At 33.4% G+C, this 25,664-nt stretch overlaps 1 protein-coding gene across 2 annotated transcripts; it reads right to left on the bottom strand.

The window, feature by feature from the left end:
* Nucleotides 1-489: 489 nt before the first annotated feature.
* Nucleotides 490-24,766, bottom strand: LOC109619985 (F-box/LRR-repeat protein 17). 2 transcript variants are annotated; one of them, XM_034464730.2, is made up of 7 exons: nt 24,532-24,766; nt 22,914-23,756; nt 13,995-14,106; nt 13,153-13,287; nt 6,187-6,294; nt 4,915-5,122; nt 490-996 (listed from the first exon to the last, which is right to left on the bottom strand). In XM_034464730.2, the coding sequence occupies exons 2-7, from the start codon at nt 22,976-22,978 to the stop codon at nt 716-718; spliced, it is 909 nt and encodes a 302-aa protein (XP_034320621.2). In that variant the 5' UTR covers nt 22,979-23,756; nt 24,532-24,766; the 3' UTR covers nt 490-715. The 2 variants fall into 2 exon arrangements, with proteins under 2 accessions (XP_034320621.2, XP_065942456.1); XM_066086384.1 differs by having other exon boundaries at nt 24,561-24,766.
* Nucleotides 24,767-25,664: the final 898 nt, after the last annotated feature.

Genomic DNA, 25,664 nt, shown 5'->3' with positions numbered 1-25,664 from the left:
ATTTTTTCTATCATTGCACTTAATATCCTAAGATAAAGATTGCCAAAATATCTTTCAGTCCCAGCTTTCACTGCTCCTGTAATATATTTATTTAGTATAGCTGGGAATATTTTCAAACTAATGGATGCAGTTAAAAGATGAACCCTTCGAAACTTTGATCATGAAGTGCAACAGCAATATTTTGTCTTCAGGTGTCCTCAGTATAGAGAAATCCGATTAAAATATATAAGAAATATAACTGGGGAAAAACCCCTGTTTATAAATTAATTAATATAGATAAGTGTCCAAAATAAAAAAAAAAATTGTGATCTGGGGGAATATCTCTATTTAGCTTTTGGAAACTGCAACATTTTTCCATAAATTGTTTTCTGTTATGCATATAATTCTGTGTCTCTATTTTATATCAAACATTGTGTCATGCCAAATGTCTATAGATATTTTTTACCTATGTAAAATGTTGTTCCTAATTGCCACAAGATGATTAATTTGAACCTGATACTGAACCATAAACCTGTGAATATGTTAAAGAGTGTTTTATATTTGAAACATTAGCAAAAAATCTATATTAGCTTTACTTTTTTAAAACAAAGTAATGGTAATGGTATATTTATGCATTACTTTACTCATGTAATGGTGATGTAATGCATTACTTCAAGAAAATCAAGTAATGGTAATTAAATACCCAAATTTATGAAGTAATGGCAAATGCAATGCATTACTTCACATTGTACTTGCAAAATGCATAAGGAAATGCAGTTGTAGGCTCATTATAAAAAACAGGTCGTTCAATGTCCGGAAAACGGTACTTGATCTGTGGATATTTCGCCATGAGTTCCTCCATTGTCGCTGCGGTGACAGCACTACATTGAATCAGACCGAGGTACCGCAGGGACTGACAGGTGGCGGACAGCGTGCGGATTCCGTCGTCGGTCACTTGGCACCACCCAATGTCCAAGTTCTTCAGGGTGTTTGTGAGCTTTCCGACTTCACTCATAACTGTAATAAAACAAATTGTTGTTTTCAGGCCCTGAGGTTACAAAACTTCTTTATTATATTCGTAATAATGTAAAACTAGTTCTCTCCGTACTGCTCTGCTGATGAGTACAACTTTAAAATCTGAGGTTTTAGAAAATTTGGAGCACGTTCTCCGCTATTATAGCTTTCTCCAAAAAGCGAAAACATTTTACGTTTAGGAGTGAGATAGAGCACGCGCGCGTACGGTAATTTATGTAATTAGTCTTGGCATGTGGGAAAACTATACATGTATTCAGATATATTTTTTATCAACAAAATATAAAACATTATGTACAAATTCCTTTTTTTTTTCATCTGCAAGCATTAGGATGTTTGAATTTATAATGTTTTGTAATAGAAGAGCAGAATGTCCACAGCTAGGCTCGAACAGGGGACACTTCAGTTTAAAAACCAACGCTCTATACAGACTGAACTTGATTTAAGGGTTGACCTACTAGCTAGTGCTTGTAGGAGCATGACAGTGCTGAGCCTGTAATATACCTAATACAGACTATAACACCTTTAACTCTTATTTAAAAGCAACAAAGACGATAAGTGGAAAACTTATTTTAAAAAATACTATAACACCTTGAACTCTTATTTAAAAGCAACAAAGACGATAAGTGGAAAACTTATTTTAAAAAATAGTGTACAGTAGAATAAAATCAAAGAAGGCTATTTATGTGATTTTGTCAAAGGTTATTGGAAAAGAGGGTAGGAGGCAAATATGTAATCAACTTTGATAGAAAAAGAGTAATAAAGTCTGTGGAATAATGATCAATTCTCTCTCTCTCTCTCATTCTCCCTCTGTTTCTCTCTCTCTCTCTCTCTCTCTCTCTCTCTCTCTCTCTCTCTCTCTCTCTCTCTCTCTCATAGTATATTAGAATAATATACTCGAATTTTTTAGCTTTAATACCGATAAATCGGAAGAGTACTGTCTTTTGTTTTATATATTTTAAACATCATTGGTACTTGAAGATTAACAATTTGTTTTCATTTGTTCTCAATCAAGCTTCATTGATTAATAATCAACGAAAATTCCTCAAAACATTCCGAAAATCATCTGAATATTTTGGATTTTACAATCTTGCGCATGTGGATTACATTTCCACAATATCACAATTGCATGGATAAACTTGGAAACGATAAAATAAATGCGTGTTAATTTTCATTGGAAATTTTTTCCGTTCATCAAAGAAAATACGGGAGAAAACTCTAACACAGTGCATTTACTATAAAAAAAAATCCCGAGAGTTTCGAATGTCAACATAGTGTGTAAAAACGTTGTTAAAATATGTTGAATTCTGCAATTATATAATTAAACTTTTCGAAGAAAGGTATTTACAGCTTCAAAATGGTTTGTTGTGATCATTTTGACTGTTATTTTCAATGAAACTTTATTAATTTTCTACAAAATCGTTTTGGAGCGATTCTGCAATTTACTGCTACATTACGGGTATATGGGGGCATTTTAACTATGTGGTGAGGGCCTTTCCAGAGACACAGTTAAATCATTTCAACTCAGCAGAGTGTAGTGAAATTAATAGAATTATTGTAGGCTTGAAGTTTGGTTATGCAAATATCAACAATATATGGTCTTTCGATGTATCTATTTTGTAAATGTCCGATATCATATGCAATGTCAACCCGTGCACGCACGGGTCAAAGTCTAGTTTAAATTAACTGAAAAATACCGATGAAAACAACTTTAATAGGAAGGGAGTGATAATGTCCGTGGAATTATGATCAATTCTCTCTCTCTCTCTCTCTCTCTCTCTCTCTCTCTCTCTCTCAAACTTCATTTAAAATAACTAAAAAATACCCAAACATTTAAGTAGAAGCAGAAGAAAAACATCGATCATTCCTTGGTTATGTATTTCAACAAATATTTATCAAAAAATTAAATGTGGTGTCAAAGCACCAAATTTTATTTTCAAATAAACATTTGTGAAAAGACACTTAAGTCTAGTATATGTGAAAGACCATGGGGTCACCGGGACTCACCATCACCATATTCGAGCATTTATAACTAAATATTAAAACAAACAATGCATTTGACTTTTTACTCAGGCATGTTTATGTTTTCAATGTTTTTTGATTAAAAAATAAAACAAGAGGCCCATGGGCCACATTGCTCACCTGAGCAGCAACCATTATAAAATCAGCTTATGTAGTCATATGCAAAATACTGTGGTTTCATCAATATTCGTTGAATACCAATCTTCGTGGATTCCGTTGTTTAGTTAATCCACGAAATTAAATGCTCATTGAAGGGCAATTTTTATTAACATTTTGTATTGATAGGGTCATTGGCCACGAATTTGCGTATCCTTGAAACTGGGATTATCATTTTATCCATGAAAATTGATGCCCTTGAATATTAATGAAACCACAGTATCGGGAAAATGTAGAAGAATAAATCCTGTATAAAGAGATTTTCAAATTTCTCTCTCTCTCTCTCTCTCTCTCTCTCTCTCTCTCTTTTTCGCTCTCTCTCTCTTATATTCCAGGTAGTCTTTTATAACAGGATGATTTAATTGCCATGTCATATACATCATGTATCAAAAAGGACTTGGACACGATTTAAAACTCAAAATTTCCAAAAATTGTTTGGCATTTTTTATGTCTAGAATTGTTAATGTAGATGTTTTCAATGATTTGACAAAATTTGTAAGTCAAATATCGAGGTACAAGCAAGTTACAAAGGTTAGAATTCTTCGTTTTGTATACAAAGCTCGAGTCCTGTTAATGTTTACATATTTGTATTGGTATAAGTTTCAATCTAATGTTGCTGTTTGTTGTGATGAATTTATTTATGAACCCATTGAATCAGTCTGTCTTGTTTCCACAAGTTATTTTATAAAGAAATGGCAATTTCTGTAAATAAGTAGACTTGAGCTTTGTTTACATAACAATGACTTCTTTCCTCCCTTTCTCGCATGGTGATTCATTCAAAATACAAAAGTAAACAATTTTATACAAAGAAATGAAAAAAAAATTCATTTGAAATCGTGTCCAGGTCCCTTTAAGCATCACAGTCCTCAAGAAGATCTTAAGCAACTGGTCATATATATATATATATATATATATATATATATATATATATATATATATATATATATATATATATATATATATATGTATATATATATATATATATATATATATATATATATATATATATATATATATAAACCTACATCATACTATGTACCCTTGCGGGGCCCAATGATTGACCCAGTGCTACAGTCTATTCAATTCAGAATCAACGAACATGTCTAGAAGCTTGCATTTAAGTTATGCCGTAGATTATTACACATGAGTTATTGAGAATATTTGATTTCTTATGTAAAATTCTATTCTCTCAATTCTGGCCCTACCCTACCCCTGGGAATCATGATTTGAACAAACTACACTACATCTACATTGAATCTACACTACCTGAGAATGCTTCCACACACATTACAGCTGTTCTGACTGCATTTGTAAATGTTTTCAAGAAGATTTTTGAGGATTTTCTCTATATTCCTACATAAAAATTCGACCCCCAATTGCGGCACTACCCTACCCCCTTCCCTCCGGTATTCATGTTTGTCAAGTTCTATTTTGAAACCAAAGGTAATCAACATGAGAATTGTAGCTCATAATTTGCTCTAAAAAACCTCTTATGAAGTAAAAAAATCTAAATCAAACTTTTCTTTTTTTAAGAAGGGAAGGGGGAGTAGGGTTGGAAATATAAACATGAATAATTCAGCTCCTATTGCTTTAAATTTCATTTACAAGCCTTTCAGGGAAATATATATGTTGTCTATCAATAAATTTCTTTTGTGGGGATGGATGTGGGAAAGAATGGTCTTTAGGTAGGAAGGAAGGGGGGGGGGCTATTTTTGATCCACTTACAATGGTCAGTGACGTGACAGGTCGCACACTTCAATAGGTGGAGCTTGTGTCCATACTTAACAACCTGCAGCAGACACGCGTCATCTATCTGTGGGTTCCTGGATACGTTCATCTCCTCAAGGTCCGGGCAATAGTGGGTCAGGGAGGCGACATCTGCTGGCGAGATGCCAAGAAGGCTGGAGATGTCAAGGACCTTAAGCTTTCGGAGCTGTAAACCAAAATATATATGTAAAATACTGATTTCTTATCTACTGCGTGGCATTACTTGTATAAAAATTGTTGAGCAGGATATAGTTAAGCTTGTGGTAAGTTTGGTCAACAAATTAGCTTTTAGTTTTTAAATTTGAATTTTTAAGATATAACCTTTAATTTGTTAAAGAAAACTCCCATGTATTTTAGCTTTAAACTTTGAATACTTTGCTATATCTTTATATAAAGCTCTTCTTCACAAGGAGATAAAAATGTCTATAACCATGTAGCTCTTTTAACCAAAGTGAGAAATTAATCACTTGCAAAATTAACCTTAAGCTTCTTTTCAATTTTCCGTGTGAGTGAACTTAAACATTGAATTGCTGTTGTGTGCTCTATGCTTCGAGTTAGCTTAGAAAAAAGAAATATTTGAAATTTTTTAATGAAATATAAACATTATAAATAAATTAGCATTTGATCATCTAAATAACAATTCAGCGAAAAGCTGTCAATGAGACAGCAAACCGGGTTTTCTTTTATTTGAACTGTATCCATAATCCATGTCAACCCGTATCCAGTGAAATGGAGTACCCTATATGCAATATTTTGCTAAAAAAATTACTAAGTTCAAAAGCTGGTATTTATTTCACAAATTATCAGAAATCAAAGTTCTAGCAATATGCATAGTTCTGCATGTGCATGTGCAATTGATTTTGCAAACGAACAACTGTGTATCTCAAACACTCTAGGAGGAGTTATCCGTACAATGAGGGTACCCTATATGCAATATTTTGCCAAAAAATGGCTAAGTTCAAAAACTGGTGTTTTTTCCATAAAGTATCAGAAATCAAAATCCTTGCATTATGCACAACTTCCTATCTTGAAAACTGTAGGAGGAGTTATCCGTACAATACGGGTACCCTTTCGACAGCTGCCCGCCCGCCCGCCATTTTCACCATTTTAATAACCGGATTTTTCAGTTGGAAAACCCGGTTAAAAATGTTAATTTTCAAAATGTTGACACAAATGTCCACAATGAAAGTTGAATGACAAAAACATTTGTGTCTCTTCTCTTAACCGTACCTTTGTGAGAGCTTGGACTCCCTTCTGCCCGACCCCAGATGACACCAAGGACACAACCTCAAGGTCAGGACACATCTCACACAACCTGACACAGGAAGTGTCTGTCACCTTGACAACAGAGGAAAACAACATTACAAACATAATATATAGTCTATATATAGTTGTTAGAAAAAAGAGGAAGTAACTTAAAGAGGCATCGTCACGAATTTGTTTAAATTCTATTTTTCTGTTTTTATAATTTAATGTTTTAGGAATGCATTTCTAGTGATCAAATGAAAGGACTATATATGGTTTGAGCCTAAAATGGCCCCCTTAAATGAATATTGTCAATTTACTGTAATTCTATGTTTTATTTGTACAAATATACATTTGAAGTTTTTTCATAATTTTCATTTTGGTTTTAGTGCCCACAATTTAAAAATATGACATCATAAAGTTTACCTTTTCCCGCCATTTTCTCATTTCTAGGATAAAACGACTTGTTTTGAAGCAGTTTTTTTTAAAGGAAACATTGAGCGACTGCTTGAACAAACAAAATATTTTCACTAAAGATGTATCTCTCCAATACTTATAAGTGCCAAAAAGTTCGTTCTTGTTCAAAGAGTCGCTCTATGTATCCCATTCGAAAAAAAACATAAGAAAAATGACAATTTTTGACTGATTTTTGATTTAATTATAAAAATAGCGTCACTTCTGACGTCATATACTGCCAGTGAGTGCATATAAATCAAATAAATAGGTGAAAAACATATTTTATATCAACTCTTTTATAAATTAACACAACAAATTAATGTACCTGAATCATTTTAATAATAGCGAATTATGGAGGCCAAATTTGACTAATTAATATCATATATAGTTCTTTGAGTCAGTCGTAGAGTTATAAGCAAGATACAGGGCTCACAATTCTTTGTCATGTAAATAACATGGATCGTACCCTGTTTTTGTTTAAACTGGTTCAATATACTAGTTACAATATTTTAAAGCTGCTTTGTCAGCTAGCTATCTTCTGATTCACTTTAAGCATAAATAAACAGTTCTTAACGTTTAACACATTCATTTTAGGTCTTAAACTTGAGTTTTAACTTCAACATGCAAAATGTAAACAAACACTTTGTTAACATAGAAAAGATTTGTAAGCACTTTAACTCCCTTATTACTCAACGAATGACACTCAAATTTTGGTTGACTATTAAAAATGCCTTTCTGAAGCATTGTAAAAATCAAAATGGGAAAAATAATTTTTGACCAAAATCGTGATTATGCCTCTTTAACAGATGGAACTTTAAGGTTTAACTAAAAATTACAATGATTTGAGCCAAAATCCTGCCGCGTTAAGAAAAAATAAATTTTATGTTTAAATTGTGTTTATTTTAGAGGACACTGAGGCCTACATACAAAAATTTGTCTGTTAACAGGAAGTTGACGTCTTGAAATTATTGGCACAAAAATAAATCCCATCACATGACTTTTTAAAAACGAGTGCGTTAAAATTTCGAGAATCTGTAATGAAAGGTTGCTGAGAAAAATGCAACAGAAATTAATTCTGTGAATTTGATATGGACAAACAGACACACACACGAAACACAAATGGAAAAAAGTACCGTATACCCTTCGGAGTAGGGATACAAAATTAATGTGTTCAGAGTTAATGCATACTTAGTATATAAAAGCTGAATTCGGATCTTTATAGCTAGAAAAATGTGTTGATATCAAAATTTGACAGGTGCATTGAGTCAATGTACCTCTCTCTAGAAAAAAGATCATCTTTTGAATTATTTGTGCTAGCTTTCATTTTTGTTATGCAAACAATTCCCAGATAAATTGTGTATTTGTGTTCATAATTTATACAATTGAGGAGTGATCATATCTCTGTCAACAAATATGTTAATACCTCAGATTAGGTCACACATACATGAACCTCAGACACAAAATCGTGGCCATGCCAAAAACAAGAGACATTCTTATCTGAGATAGAAAGATGTTCAAATAAGAGATGTATTCATTCTTCTTACAAAAATTTGTTCACGCCTCAATAGTGAGTTCCATTTATGTACTAATACTATTGATAAGAGGCGTAATCTGATATGTTCATTCTTCTAATCACAGATATATTTAAATTATAGATAGTAGTGTAATGTTAAAAAACCACTAATGAAAGGTGTTGTACTTCCTCAATAACCACTGATAAATGGTGTATGTACTTCCTCAATTACCACTGATGAATAATGTTTGTACTTCCTCAATTACCACTGTTGAATGGTGATTGTCCCTTCTCAATAACTGATGAAAAGTGTTTTTTTTCTTCATCAATAACCACTGTGATGAAAGGTGTTTAATATACTTCCTCAAATACCACTGATGAAAGCTGCTCAATATACTTCCACAAATACCACTGATGAAGGCTGTTGAATATGCCTCAAATACCACTGACGAAAGCTGTACAATGTACTTCCACATATACCACTGATGAAAGCTGTTCAATGCACTTGCACAAATAACACTAATGAAAGCTGTTCAATGTACTTCCACAAATACCACTGATGAAAGCTGTACAATGTACTTCCAAAAATACCACTAATAAAAGCTGTTCAATGCACTTGCACAAATAACACTGATGAACGCTGTTTAATGTACTTCCACAAATACCACTAATGAAAGCTGTTCAATGCACTTGCACAAATAACAATGATGAAAGCTGTTCAATGTACAGCCACAAATACCACTGATGAAAGCTGTTCATTGCACTTGCACAAATAACACTGATGAAAGCTGTTCAATGTACTTTTACAAATACCACTGATGAAAGCTGTTCAATGCATTTGCACAAATAACACTGATGAAAGCTGTACAATGTACTTCCACAAATAACACTGATGAAAGCTGTTCAATGCACTTGCACAACTAACACTGATGAAAGCTGTACAATGCTCTTGCACAAATAACACTGATGAAAGCTGTTCAATGTACTTCCACATATACCAATGATGAAAGCTGTTCAATGCACTTGCACAAATAACACTGATGAAAGCTGTTCAATGTACTTCCACATATACCACTGATGAAAGCTGTTCAATGTACTTCCACAAATACCACTGATGAAGGCTGTTGAATATGCTTCAAATACCACTGACGAAAGCTGTACAATGTACTTCCACATATACCAATGATGAAAGCTGTTCAATGTACTTCCACAAATAACACTGATGAAAGCTGTTCAATGTACTTCCACAAATACCACTAATGAAAGCTGATCAATGCACTTGCACAAATAACACTGATGAAAGCTGTTCAATGCACTTGCACAAATAACACTGATGAAAGCTGTTCAATGTACTTCTACAAATACCACTGATGAAAGCTGATTGTTCCTCCTCAATTACCACTGATAAAAGGTGTTTGTACTTCCACAATTACCACTGATGAAAGCTGTTTAATGTACTTTCACAAATGCTGTTCTATGTACCTCCACAAATACCACTGATTAAAGGTGTTTGTACTTTCACAATTACAACTGATGAAAGCCGTTCAATGTACTTCCACAAATACCACTAATGAAATGTGTTCAATGTACTTTCACAATTACCACTGATGAAAGCTAACCAGTGCTCTTCCTAGTGCTGAAACGAATAAATCAGTATTTGAATATTCGTGAGTGCTATTCGATTCGTATTCGAATATTCGTAGACGTCATAGACAATGTATTAAGCATAAATGATAGTTTGTAAATACTAAGTGGGTGTATGTGTAGACTGCTTAAACATGTCAGTTCGAAGTTGACACTTAATGCATGAGTATCTATTGAATATATTGGGTACGCATTTAATTTTTAAGCAAATAATAATATAACGATTTTTTAAAAAATTTCATCAACTACAATCAAAAGATTTATTACTTCTTTAATAATACCGAGCGCAGCGAGAGGCGGGCGAAGCCCGCCTCGCGAAGCGAGGATTAATGGTAACACGTATATATAAAAAAATCATTGAAAAATGAAAGTTGAATCAGGGGTACTAAGGCCAAAAAAATTTTCTTCCAGCCATGGGCGCCGCCATATTGGCAGCCATTTTGTTTTTAAAAAGTTAATTCGATCATTGTTTGACCGGTACTTATCGATGTTTGTTGCCCCTAAACTCGATTAAAATGTTCCAGTATTTAAATAGAAGGTAATTTGAATTAAAAAAGAAATAAAAGAGGACACCAGATAAGTTTCAAAAGTGCTTTAATCAAGAAACACGACTAGTTCTGTGTATGTCTTATCAAATTATTAGATGGAAAATAAAAATATTAAGATCAGGGGACTGTAATTTTAGATACTGAATAAAGTATTCATATTTATTACCGCGGCATTTATATGAACTAAATTGATAAACAATGAAAGAAGAAATTTTTAAAAAAGTTCGGAATAACGTAACTCTCTTCGGCTATTTCCGAAGACAAAACGTGTACGTTTTACGTCTGAAACATGACGTCATAATGTAGACTGAGCACGCGACATTTAGTTATAGCGAGCGCAGCGAGGCGGCGCGAAGCGCCGCTCGCATAGCGAGCTCCATAGACAACGTGTACGAACGGAGGAAATTCGAGTTGAAATCTGCACATTGTTCAAAGAAATTTTTATGAGGCCACGTGAAAACGTTCTACTATCCCAGTGATCCTTTGCGGTGCATAGCAACATGGTGGAACAGAAGCGTTTCTAAGGAAAATTCTTACCTGTAAATCGCATACATCATTTTCATTTAACAATAAAAAATCCTTTTAAAAACATTAAAGTAAACAACACATATGCTTACGTAAAAAACTGTACCTATGACGTCATTTCCTTCCCCCAATTTGTCCGACAATTTACGAAAACTGTCGAGCGCAAAAAGTTAAGTATGACGTCACAGTGATCTCGCTTTTTATATTCCCGCGATACATTTAGAGGTGGATCAAGCATCTGTACTGAATGTAACGTGTAGGATGTACTCAGTAGGGAGTCACTAATACTGATACTGCGCTCGCTATTAACGGTGACTCTTTGGCTGATTAGTTTTGTTTCGATTTTTTTTTGCTCAGTAAATACACAAGCTAGTTCCATGCTAAATTTATTGTCGTATTGATCCAATCATTGTATACGTTAGGTAGGTGACAAAAAATTATCAAAAAAGAAAAGTCTAATCGTTATTAGATCTACGTGTAGCCACGTCATTTTGTAATTAATAAATAATAGAAAAAATTTAACTGTTAAAATATCTACATGTATTTGTTATAGTTGCATTATTATGTTGTCAAACCTTTCAATAATATTGGATATCACACACTAAAAAGAGGGGGGGGGGGCACATATGTCTACAAGGCTTATATAGCGTACAAAAATTAAAAAGATTAAAAACAAAATTGATGTCACAGAGGAAAATAATTAAAACACCGGTAACAACAAGGAACAAAATGAGAAATAACACAGACATACAATTTATTGATTTAATGATCATTATTAAAAGGTAAAGAAGAGATAAAAAAAAACCGGTTTTGTGTTTATCAAAATATTTTAATAAGTCTGTTTAACATGTTATTAATGCTCAGTGGTAGTTTTTTGTTTAAGTGTATAAGCCTAGGAAGGGACCATTGGAATAAAAGTTTGATATCTTCCGGTTCCTTGCGGTGGTAAAAGTTTTCGAGACAAAGCCAAAGTTTTTTGGTTTGGTTAAGTCCACGGGTTGCATTTAACAATGATGACAGATGTGTGGCTCCTTCTGCGCTCGCCCCAACGGTCACACCGTAAAACATATTATACTGAATATACTGCAGTCCTGACTCCTGGATGAGACCAGAGACATAAATAATGTTATTTATGTCTCTGATGAGACTGATACGTAACTTCGTAAGTCAGTCCAAATATTTCCGCCATGTTTGATATAGTATTAAACAGAAAACTTATAACGCTCATAACTCCGGAAATGTTCTGTTTATTTAAAAAAAAAACCAAATTATATCGAAGTATCTTTTAAAAAAAGCTTTGGATGTACCTTTCTATATTAACTCTCCGTAGCTCACACTCGTTCAAACAGTTAAGCAATTTTTTTTCTTCAGCGTCTGACATGAATTGAAAAATCCAGAATGTTTGTCTCCGTTCGATGTAAACCCTGCTTTTACTTTCAAGGTAAACACGCATGGCGGAGGAGTCTATTACTGGGTTAAGTAATAGACTCTACCAAGCATGGCAGTCATATATGGCTTTATATTTACTTTCGTTCCGAGTAAAATGAAATAACACGATACTGCATAGTTTACAGTGCTTGATATGGGTGTTTAACATTTGATCGAATATTCGAATGCTAAATATACATTCGAATATTAGAAATTTACTATTCATTCGCGAATATTCGAACATTCGTTTCAGCACTAGCTCTTCCTCAAATACCACTGATGAAAGCTGTTCAATGTACTTCCTTATTTACCACTGATGAAAGCTGCTTGAACTTCCTCAATTACCACTGATGAAAGCTGTTCAATGTACTTCCTTATTTACCACTGATGAAAGCTGCTTGAACTTCCTCAATTACCACTGATGAAAGCTGATCAATGTACTTCCTTATTTACCACTGATGAAAGCTGTTTGAACTTCCTCAATTACCACTGATTAAAACTGTTTAATGTACTTCCTTATTTACCACTGATGAAAGCTGCTTGAACTTCCTCAATTACCACTGATGAAAGCTGTTCAATGTACTTCCTTATTTACCACTGATGAAAGCTGTTTGAACTTCCACAAATACCACTGATGAAAGCTGTTTGAACTTCCTCAATTACCACTGATGAAAGATGTTCAATGCACTGCCTCAATTACCATTTATATAAGGTTTTTGTACTTCCAATAAGCAATGTGTTTTTACTAAAGATCAAAGACGTACATGTTGTTATATTTAAGATAAGATGAATGTTCCTACTATGGGTAACATAAATTAGTGACTGAGATGTTCAAACCTTAGAAAGATAACCCAGCATGACCTCTTTCAGCCTCGGACAATTATCGGTGATGGCCAGGACACCGTTATCTGTGACGAAGGCCCCACAAAGTGATAAGTTTATCTTCCTCAGATCAGGACAGCCCTGTGCGATCTAAAAAATAATTATATACTTATGTTTATTCACATAATATATCATGTTTTCTTAACTTTTACATGGATACTGAATAATATATACATGTTTACTCTTAGACATTGATATTCTACCTCTTTATCATATAGAACTCATTGACATCTTTTTACATTTTACTCTTTTTCATGTTAGATACGTTTCGGGTGCTTTATAGGGATAAAACGGTAATTATCGATATAGCTCCCCTTTGGACATTTTGTTTCGCTATTTAATTCAAAGTTAACTAGTAAGCCAGTTGTTCACTTCATTATAGCATCGTATATAGGTGACATATTTTAAGTTTAATTTGCATAAAGGTCAAGAATAGATATAAAGCTTTGCATCATTCCAACGTATTTCCATTATAATAAGTGTAAAATAACGTAAGCTTCCTTTTTTATGCATAATGTGATTCTAAAAAGCACCCCCCCCCCTTCAGAATGATTTAAATCTTAGGAATGTGAAAGGGATAATAGATACACGTCATAATAAACTGCTGATTACGATTCATATATAAGTGTATTACTATAGAGTGGATGATCCTGAAGGCAACTTGTTTATATAGGACAGTACCTCCAAGAGCCCATGGTCCGTGGTTTTGTAAAATACTGTACCTGTACGAACCCCGTGTCAATGATTTTGTACAAGTCTGTAGGAGCCCCTGTCGGTGATTTTGAATTAGACTGTACCTGTAGGAGCCCCCGGTCAGTGATATGTAAGGAACTGTCCATGACGAGGGTCTGAAGTCTGTGACAATTCTTCCCCACCACCTCTGGGATTCCATCATACAACATGGACTTACTGGAAGGGAGAGAAAGAGAGGGGGAAGGAGGAGAGACAGATAATTTATTTCGAGGATTTTAGATATATAGTTGTAAATATTTGACAAGACATTAACACATACATGCGATATAAAATCTGACCCATAAAAATAAGTCAAAGGACAGAAAATGAATGAATGTCGTATACAAAGAAATACAAAGCGCAAATGGGACTCTAAAGTCAAACTGCCACGCCAAAGATCGTTATTGGTCTAAACTAAGCCTGATGGTTTAGCAATCCAAAGATTGATGGTTCCAATGCCGTCGCCAAAGTACAAGGGCGTGGCATGCTAAAGTCAAATGGTATTCATGTACTGTGGTTTCATCAATCAATATTCGTTGAATACCAATTATCGTGGATTTCGTTGTTAAGTTGATCCACGAAATTAAAACAATGTTTATTGTAGTTGAATTTCAACTAACATTTTGTAATGATAGGATCATTGGTCACGAATTTACGTATCCTTGAAACTGTGATTTTCAGAAAATCCATGAAAATTGATACCAACAAAAATTAATGAAACCAGTCAGTATATCATGGTTTCTAATTTTTCTTATAGAAACACAATCACCGTTTCCATTATCAATATGGCATGTCCATGTGCGTAACGATAAACTAGAAGGCCGATAAAATGAAATACATACAGAAATTAGACTAATGTATTTTAAATTTTAAAAAAAGAGGAAAAAACTTAATTCCATTGGAGCAAAGTCCATACTAAATATATTAATATCTTTAAATGTTCTGTGTGTCATAAGAACTTTGTGATCCAAAATTAAGGTCGCGTTCTTATTTGCATACACAGGGAAGCCATTTTAGAGATTCAGGAAAAAGAAAACATCTTTTACGTTGAACCTGGACATTGTGTACCTTTCCGCCTAGGTGCGCCGGAAGAAAGAAAAAGAAAGAATTTAAAAGAAGAAAAGGCCCTGGCCCAGAGGAAGAGACGGGCACAACAGAGGGGCATATTTGTACAAGTTGCCAATTTTCAGGTTCAGGCGAGCTTGGAGGCCTTTAGCAATTTTCATCATTGGAAGCATGTGGGTACATCTACATACATTCATCTACAATCCCTGAAAATTTCAAGCTTCTATCTTGATTAGTTTCGGAGGAGATGCGTGGACCAAATGACCCTAAAAAATTTACAAAATCGTCAATATCTGAAACCGGAAGTGACGTCATCATTTAAAAATTTTATTTAATGTAGCGCCGATCATGCTATATCCATCCTGAAAATTTTGTGCGAATCGGTTGGATAGTTTTTGAGAAATAGCGCTCCAAAAAAGTCAGAAAAAGAAAAAAAAGAATAATAAAGAAAAAGAAACCGTAGAATAACAAGAGGGTCTTCCGTTGGAAACGGAAGACCCTAATGAAGTAAAAATGCGCTTGCAAGAATTTGTGCACTGTATTATTATTTAGTATTCATTTCTTTTGCTCTTGATATTAATTTTTTTAGGGGTGGGTGGGGATGGATCATGGATAAATAATGGTTCAATTGGAAAAACTTATATTTGAGAGGGAAAAGGACTGAAATCCTTACCCAGACTCTAGCTATCTGGCTGCAGAAATATTATATTACTTAGTTCATGCATTTATGGAATATCTGTAGTGAAAATGTTTTTATATATATATATCGACTGTTGTCTTCCACATAAGGTAAGGTAAGACATCAGGTATTTTTACTATGTATGTTTTGTAGTTTCTCTGCTACACAACATATCAATGAGACATTGCATATCAAAATGTTTACATAAAAACTTTGAGAAATTTGCAGAATAAAGATAAACTCAGTTATTTCCGCCTCTGAAGAAGTAATTCATGACACATCACACTTGTATGGAAAAGACGATGGTCCTGGGGTAGAGGTAATAGGTGCACCCGCTGGACTCATGGGCTCGACTGTAGATCCTTTGGGAGAACCGAAGCAGTCTTTTCTATACAGTTCATACCTATGTAATAAACATAAAGCATAACTAGTGTGCAATATAAATCGATGACAAAACAACTGCGATATCCTTTTTCAAAGTCCAATTCAATTCTATCATTACAATGTTTTTCGGTATGACATCTACCCCTTGGGGTACCCCATAACTAACATTATCGATAGAGATGCTTCGGAAAGGAATTAAGACATCATAGATTGCATGCATGTTTTTCTCTGCCTAGATTAAAATTTGTTAATGAAATAATCTGTATAATATCGTGAATTATCACACTTTACTCAAAATTTAATACTCACTTGTCCAGTAAAACGTTCGCGACATCTGCATGGCTCTCGAGCTTCAGAGTGTCTTTCAACCCCTTCCAACGTTCAAACTTGACGCCGATATTTACTCGCGCCTTATTATAAGACGCCTGAATGTTTTGCCGATTTCGTTTTCTGACTGAATCTGTGAGAACACGTTTTCGTCCGCGAGTTGACATACCCGTGTCGGCCATGTCTTCTGCTATATAAAGCAATCTACGCATGCGTTATTGAGGCTGTCGAATGAGTTCACAAAAGGTCATATGAATACGAACGGACTTTAATTCAATTTTTCTCTACCAGACAAAAATTCAAGTCACTTGCCTATACTGACCAAGTTCGTCAAAACTATCGATTGGGACATAACAGAAATTGTATTTTGTTACAAAATTTATCATTCTAAAGTATTATTTCGCTGAATAAAAACTTTTAAAAATATTCCAAAATCGTAGCTACTACCCGTTTAAATGCATTGAAAAAATACACAACACCCAAGAAAACCCCTACTAGCTTGCATATGGGTTTAAAAAAATGGATTAACTGTCATGGCCCAGAGTTTTCAATTTAAGACCCCGTTTAACTCTGTCTGAAAAAAGTTCAGGTAACACTGCAGAGCAAAAAAAAAGTATTCAATTTTGGTAACATAACATTTTCCCAAAGTTCTTCATCATAGAAAATTGTTTCAAATTCTAGACCTTTATTTGTCCATACAATAAAGTGACACCACTTTCTTTGTGTAATTGCCATTTCCCCTTGGACCTGGTAATAATATGCATGGTTTTTCTTTAGTCGTAACTTCTTATTTTCATCTAAATAACAGAAAAAATTGTCACTTAAGGCTGCTTCTTTTGGATGCACATCTTTAAAGCTGTACGGACACTTCACTTTAATTACACCATGGTAAGGGTTGCAATGCGGACAGTACACTACTCTATCAGGGCTTGCACCTAGGAATACCAATTATCGTGGATTTCGTTGTTAAGTTGATCCACGAAATTAAAACAATGTTTATTGTAGTTGAATTTCAACTAACATTTTGTAATGATAGGATCATTGGTCACGAATTTACGTATCCTTGAAACTGTGATTTTCAGAAAATCCATGAAAATTGATACCAACAAAAATTAATGAAACCAGTCAGTATATCATGGTTTCTAATTTTTCTTATAGAAACACAATCACCGTTTCCATTATCAATATGGCATGTCCATGTGCGTAACGATAAACTAGAAGGCCGATAAAATGAAATACATACAGAAATTAGACTAATGTATTTTAAATTTTAAAAAAAGAGGAAAAAACTTAATTAAGAAATGGTACGTGATAACTTTTCTAATCAACAGCCCGTATACCAAGTTTCCCGCATGCATCTTATATTTGATTGTCATCCACTTACTTGAAACACACTATATAAGGGCAACAGGCAGCAACAGATAGAACCATTTTAAAAAGAGTTTGGACTTTGGGTAGCAATGTGACGTAGGCCCGTCTATTTCATTGTCAGCCACTCAACCACAGCTCTCTGACATCAACAAAATTTGTCTGACTTTTGAGCTAAGACTACGCAATCGGTGCATATTTCGCCTGAAACCGCGTCATTTTTAACTTGTTTTGACGCAAGAAATCGATAGGTTCTTCCTACTGAAAGACAAAAGCCTTGTTAAAATGGTTCTATTTGGAAACGATTTTTTTTCGCAGCTTTCCAAGGTAAAAGTAAACACCTTTACGTTACAAATATAATGTAACATAATGTAATAAATGATATTAAACACTTTACACATTAAGATGATACAATGCTTAATTTGTTGAACCACATAGGCCAATTTTGTTCATTCATTGTATTTACTGTGTCCAATTTAAATTGCTTTCTTAACATATTTTTACGCAAAGCTCCCAATGTGAATGATTGCAGACTGAGTGATCACCTGTCAATAGTTTTTAAGTTTAGAATATCGGGTAACACAAGAGGAAAAGGCTTTTGTAAATTAAATGTATCTGTTTTACACGATGCAAATTATGTTAAAACAATGAATGATTTTTTAAACAACCTACCAGATGAAATAGAAAATGAGATCAATCCGCATATCAAATGGGATTTAATTAAGATACAGATAAGAAATTTAAGTATAATTTTTGTAAACAAAAAGGTAAAACAATAAGAAATAAAATTCAATTGATTGAAAAGGAAATTGAAAAAATTGAAAGTTCTGATTATGCACAAATTAATGTCAAAAAGAAGAGAGAATTAGAAAACGGGTTAGACGAATTATACAAATATAAAGCGAAAGGCGCACAGATCAGATCGAGAGCAAAGAGGATCGATGAAGGGGAAAGAAATACGTCCTACTTTCTTAGGCTTGAAAATAAACACCAATCTCATAATGTATTCAATAAGGTAGATAATAATGGACATATATACACTAAAACGGATGAAATCTTAAAACAACTTTACATATTTTATGATGATCTCTATTCGAGCAGACGCGTCCCAGATGCGCATATTGAAAACTACTTAAGTGAAATAAATCTTGATAACAAAATATCAGATAAAGAAAAAGAAATAATTGAAATTTTTCCCACTTTAAAAGAATGTGCCGAGGCAGTTTACAATATGAAACAAAATAAATCTCCAGGCAATGACGGTATACCAGTAGAATTTTATAAAATGTTTTGGAAACACTTAAAAACATATTTTTACAATGCTCTGATACATTCTTTCGAAGAAGGTGAACTTTCCACAACACAAAAATGCTCAATTTTATCACTTATATATAAAAAAGGTTCTCTAGAAAAAATAGAAAACTACAGACCTATCAGTTTAACTAATATAGATTACAAGATCATAGCTTGTGTCTTTGCTAAAAGGCTACAAAAAGTAATGGATAATATTATAAATGAAAACCAAACAGGGTATATCAAAGGTCGATTTATAGGTAATAATTCTAGACTTATATTAGATATTCTAGAGTACTGTGAAAATGAAACAAAGTTGGCATATTACTTTTCGCTGATTTTCAAAAAGCCTTCGATTCGGTTGAATGGAACTTCCTATTTAAAACACTACAAAAATTCAATTTCTGGCCGAACTTTATGAAATGGATAGAAATACTTTACAAAAACCCATGTTTTTATGTAAAAATAATGGATGGCTGTCACGGAAATGTAGAATGGAACGTGGAATAAGACAGTGTTGTCCAGTATCAGCCTTATTCTTTTTATTCGTAATGGAAATATTGAATCTAAAAATACAGAACTGTGGAGATATAAAAGGGTTCAAAATTAATTCGTTAGAAAAAGAAATTAAATGTATACAACATGCTGATGATAGTACATTTACATTGGAAGATCAATTATCATTGGAAAATGCGCTAAACATTTTAATTTTTTTTGGCAAAATGTCGGGCACAAATTTAAATATGACTAAAACGGGATGCATCATTTTAGGACCTCTTAAAGAAAGAATAGATCGCCAAACACACGTTTATCAAGTAAGAATAAATACAGATACTTTAAAATGCTTAGGTATATATGTTGGACTGAACAAAAATATATGTAACGAAAAAAATTGGATATGTAAATTAAAGGAATTGGAAAAGATACTGGATTCGTGGAGGTGTCGAAACTTACTATCTTCGGTAAATGTCAAATTGTAAACTCGATTATTCTATCAAAAATCATTTTCACTGCAACGGTTTTAGAAAATCCGGGAAATGATTACATTAAAAATTTTTTTTTTCATTTTTATGGGGCAATCGTGAACGCATCAAAAGGCACACTTTAATTTGCGAGATAAAAGAGGGGGGTATAGGAATAATTGACCCAGAAATCAAAATTAAAGCTACTAAAGCAGCTTGGATTTCAAAACTTACACAAAATAAGAGTAATTTAAGTAAATTTTTAAATGCATGTTTAGCAAATCATAAGATGAAAATCGAATATATTCTAGAATCATATGTAACAAACACTTCTGATTTTAATAGTCTGAAAGGACTTCCACAATTCTACAAAGAGGTATTTACTGCATTTATTGAATGCAAAAATCCAAAAAGCATTGATACTTTGGACGAAATATTACGGCAGAATATTTGGTTTAATGTAAACTTTAAAGACAAGGGAAAAGTCTTATATTTTCAGAACTGGTTCGAAAGCGGCTTTCATTATGTGAAAGACCTTGTGAATGATAATGGTTTTAAATCGCTCAATGAAATAGCCACTATATTAAAATCGAAAAGAAATTATCTTTGTGAATATCTAACACTAAAAAACGTTTTTCACTCTAAAATACATAATGATACAAGCAGGAGGAGATATATAAATATCAAAAATGAATTTCATTTTAAATTACAAGAAGAAATAAAAGATATCGGTAATACAAAATCTGGCTTCTTCTACAAAATACTACTTGATGACAAATCAAAAAAACCTATCATGGAGAGTAAATGGAAAAATGAATTTAGCGATATAAACTCATTGTGTTGGCGAAAAATATATGATGAAAAAATTGTAAAAATTAATGATAAAAGCATTGCTGAATTTAATTTTAAATTATTGCACAATCTGTTGCCAAATAATCTATACCTAAGCAAATGGTATAAAAAATATTGATAAATATTGTACGTATTGTCGAGAAATTGAAAATACAAAACATATGGTTTTCGACTGTATACTTGTAAAAAACATCTGGAAAAAGGTTTCTGCTGTACTTAAAATTAATATTTCTTGGAAACATCTTGTTTTGGGTTTTATTTATAATGGAAACCAAAACAATGTAGTTTTAAACAATGTAATATCATTCATTGCATGTAAAATTCTTAAATACAAAATGAAATGTAAATTGATAGAAGACAATGTCACAAATGAAGGCCTAATTTTGTTTTTTAAGGTCATCGCTTGCAAGCTTTTTCCTTGTAAATCAGCAACCACAAACTGTCAATTTTGATTACTGTATACTTAGAACTCTTTTTGAAAGGCTGTAAATTGTAAAATATGAAATAGTAATAACAATAATAATTAAAAAAAATTAATATTGTATTATTAGTATTAGAATATAATTAACTAGAGGGCGGCCTGGCTCTCGTACTTTCATGCGGTATAGGACAAAAAGAACTGTGACTGTAGAAGCAAGTCCTACCGCATAGTACCGCATTTTATATTTTCTATATTCACAATTATCAATTCCTATTACATGTATATTCGTAAATTGTATTTAAATTTTGACTTAGAATTGTTTTCATATATATTTTTTTCAATAAATCTTTACATAAGAAAAAATGACAAATTCGCACTGTTAAGTTAGATATGTGTATGATCTACTATGATTATAATTATATTACTTCACTTTATTAACTTTACTTTGTCAAAATATAAATGTATAAGGTATGTTCATATTTTTGTTACATAGTTACCGATCCAGGGGGCCCCTGGCATCCCAGGTAAGGTATACAAAGAGGGCCTCTGCGGAGGTATTACCTCAAGCAATTTGTATGTAATTTCAAATAAAATCATTAAAAAAATAAAATTAAAAAACTTGTTTTGACGCAAGAAATAGATAGGTTCTTCGTACTGAAAGACAAAAGCCTTGTTAAAATGGTTCTATTTGGAAACGATTTTTATTTGCAGCTTTCCAAGGTAAAGGTAAACACCTTTACGTTACAAATATAATGCAACATAATGTAGTAGATGATATTAAACACTTTACACATTAAGAGGATACAATGCTTAATTTGTTGAACCACATTTTGTTCATTCATTGTATTTACTGTGTCCAATTTTTTTAAAATTGCTTTCTTAACCTATTCTTTGAAAATAACATAAAGAAACAACCGCATTTATATGGCTTGACATTTAGAGGAACGCTAAGTAGTCAATCCGCGTTCTTGGTTTCTCCGTTCCTGAAAGTTCTATCTCATTCCCGCACCAGAGGTCGCGCTTCGCAAGCGTCAAAACCATCAAAACTAAAATCGTGCATTCAAGAAACGAATTGACTTATTATTGTTAGTTAACGTTTGTCAAATCTTAACTTTTATAGGCACTATAAGTAAGTTCCGAGTAAATATATTCACTCTTAACTTAATCAATCTACATTATTTCATTGCAAACATATAATCATTTTGATGCAAACTCCCATTGACTGGGATCCGCCAAAGCGTGTGTTTACCACCTTAATTACTCTCATTTTTGCTATTTCGGGCTTGTTTATCAAAAAATGAAAAAAGTTGTTTGATTAGTTTCACAATAACTACTTATCAGGAATAATTCAGTTACAGCTAACGGACATCATCCCACAAGTGTCGAACTATTAAAGATATAATCAGAAACAGTGGTGCAGGCATTTCGTAGTCTATTTGCAAAAAGTCTCAATTTATGAGTATAGATGTTCCGCCATTATTTGTACAATTATGATACATCGCTAAAACGGACATACAGCTTAATTTGGACTGTGACTGTTAATCCCTTTTTCTTTCATCGCTTTGTCAAAAACGTTAATTGTCTGGACAGCCTGCAGTTGGTAATTTTAAATTACTAGTAAAAGACTACTTACATGTAATATGACGGCATATATGTTGTTAGTCCGTCTCCATCGGACTTTAGCTTGATAATTGGCATTTGGCATGACCATCGTAAAAAAAATATTTATCAATGAATATAACTGCATGAATAAAACAATTTCTGTGACAAAATTTGTCCTTGACCTTTTTAATATAAATAAAATAATTCATAATATCTACATATTATATATATGTTCATGATTGTGACACAATTTTTAGGACAAAAACTGACCTTGACATATGGAGAGACCTCAGATGAGTGCAACACTTCAGAGCATGCTCCACGGCCTCAGATGTCAGATTGAGGGTGTCACTGATGTCAATGTGGGTCACCCTGTCACTTATCTGGGTCAAGGTCAACAGCTGTGTATCAGTGACCTTGTGTTGATACTTAAGGTCAATCCTCCTCCAAAGGTCAGGGTCGTACACCAGTTGATGCCACAGTTTGCATACCAATGAAGCCCTATGTAGTAAATCACACATTCTTAACTGTCTTAGAATGTACACGAGTATTGTGGGCGGGAGATCATTAATATGATTGACAGCTGCATGCAGCTTTGGAGAATTGTTCTCCTCCTGGTCCATCCGCCTCCTTCTACAAGGATGGTTTTCTTCCTCCATTGTGAGTTGCTTCCCTTCCTCCATTGTGAGTTGCTTCCCTTCCTCCATTGTGAGTTGCTTCCCTTCCTCCATTGTGAGTTGCTTCCCTTCCTCCATTGTGAGTTGCTTCCCTCCCTCCATTGTGAGTTGCTTCCCTGTTATCCCTTTTATCTTTTTGTGTTCTTACGAAGATTTCAGGTGCCACGTAATATATACTGTTGAAAATACTTAGTTACCTGGAAATGAATAACAGACCATTAATTTCTTAGTCAACGTTGTTGAAATAGCTTTAAATCTTTTCCAATTTTACAATTCAAGTATTACATAAACCGGTAGTATAATGTTATGCACATTTTAATAGTGAAAATGCTGAGAATTAAAGTCAGTGAGAGGCCCAATTTAAACAAACTAAATTTACATTTTCAGCTTTTCTTTGTCTGTGATATAACATAAGGAATCAGTTTTAAAGGTTATAGCCCAATAACTTCATAAAAGATAAGCGAGACAAAATGGGCGTGTCATATAGCATAACTGAAAAACGGTATTGGTTGTGTCGCGTAGTAATACATAGCATGTTGTACATGAAAAGTTATGCTTTTAATACGTTGTTTTAAATTGTACAAATTGGAAATAATATAAATATGAGTACATTGTGTAATAAGGAATCATTTTTTTAATATTATGAAGTGATAATTTCGGTCGGAGCTTTATTGGATTTGACAACGCCCCGACCAAAATTATCACCTCAAATTACTCAAAGAATGATTCCTTATTCCTTATATAAAGGTTTAGAACAATCATAATTCTGCTGGAAGTGAGCACTATATAGCAAGTGAGTTTAGCTCAGTTGGTAGAACGTTCGTTTTTAAACTTAAGGATTTCGAGTCAAGTAAATTGTCCTAGAACATTCCCCGATTCTATCATGGTGGGATCACACGATGCAATTTTTCATCCGATTTTCCATTTGTTGACTAAAATCATAATTGAGATATATTGAGATTACAAACATACCTCTGTTTACAAAAGGTTAAACTAACTACCATATGTTGTTGCTTGTTGATTCTGACGGTGTCTGACTGTCGTTGTCGATTTTTTGATCGTACAAAATATCCGTCATTTGTCATAAATGTGTCCTCTGTTTCGAAATGCTTCTTTCCATAACCATTTTACTTCCGAGCACTATTCCATATGGCTCTGTTGTGTTGGCATTGACATTCAGGGGGAAGCCACACAACTTTTTCGATATGTCTCGGTGTGTATCCATATCACAGTTGGTTTATTCTAATTAATTTAGCCAGCTAATGAAATTCTCAATTCACACCTGCTGGCCAATATTTTGATTTTCACACCTGAGTGATCAGAACGCTATTGTCTGTTTTCCACTGTAAATGTATTTGTTAGCAATTACATGAGAATAGTTTGATGAAGAAAAAACTTATATAAGACGATAGCATTTTTTAAAATTGATCAAATATTGTGCATGAAATATATCAAAAAATTTAATAATTTTATAAATGGTGTTCTTTATCATACACAAGAGCCAGTTTTTATTTGTATGCTGTGTTTATGTGGGTCTTCTCCTTGGAAGCATAAACTTCCTGTTAGGTCTGTAGAAACATGCAACTTTTAGGGTATTTTAGTATATTGTGGTTTATGCAAAATGATGAATATTTTTGTTCCCTGTAGACATTAATCGCCCGGATACAGGGCATAAATCAGTGATGGGTGGGTGGGGGAGGGTCACTCTATGACCTCTTAACTGTTGTTAGCGACTGAATATATACATGACTGGGCGAATTTTAATGGTTCAAATTATCTCTCCATACAGTTTACACACACAACAGTATCTGATTGAATTTAAGACGGCGAAAAGCTGTTTGCAAGTGTATAAAGGGCGAAAATTACACGAGGCAAAAATAACCCTGTATGCAATAATATATACTGTACTGCAGTAAACAAACAAGCGATAAATATTTGCAAGAATCGCGAGAGCCTCTTTATTGAGAATTTTTCTGGTTGTGAACTAGGCTTTGTGATATATCGAGTGTGGATAAAACATGGTCACAAAAAATTGTCGTCTTGAACCAGATTATCTCCGGTAATTCGCGAAATAAAGTCATCGCCAATAAAAGTTGGTTTACAGT

This window comes from Magallana gigas, chromosome 1 (genome assembly GCF_963853765.1).
Source record: "Magallana gigas chromosome 1, xbMagGiga1.1, whole genome shotgun sequence".
Classification (NCBI taxonomy): domain Eukaryota; kingdom Metazoa; phylum Mollusca; class Bivalvia; order Ostreida; family Ostreidae; genus Magallana; species Magallana gigas.
This window is presented reverse-complemented; position numbering and strand designations above follow the sequence as displayed.

Excerpts from the sequence above, each read along its gene's own strand:
- LOC109619985 (XM_034464730.2), bottom strand. The coding sequence starts at position 22,978 with ATGCCAATTATCAAGCTAAAGTCCGATGGAGACGGACTAACAACATAT. Across the intron at positions 14,107-22,913 it reads TATATGCCGTCATATTACAT|TAAGTCCATGTTGTATGATG; the intron begins GTAAGTAGTCTT and ends TCTCCCTTCCAG. Across the intron at positions 13,288-13,994 it reads CTGACCGGGGGCTCCTACAG|ATCGCACAGGGCTGTCCTGA; the intron begins GTACAGTCTAAT and ends ATTATTTTTTAG.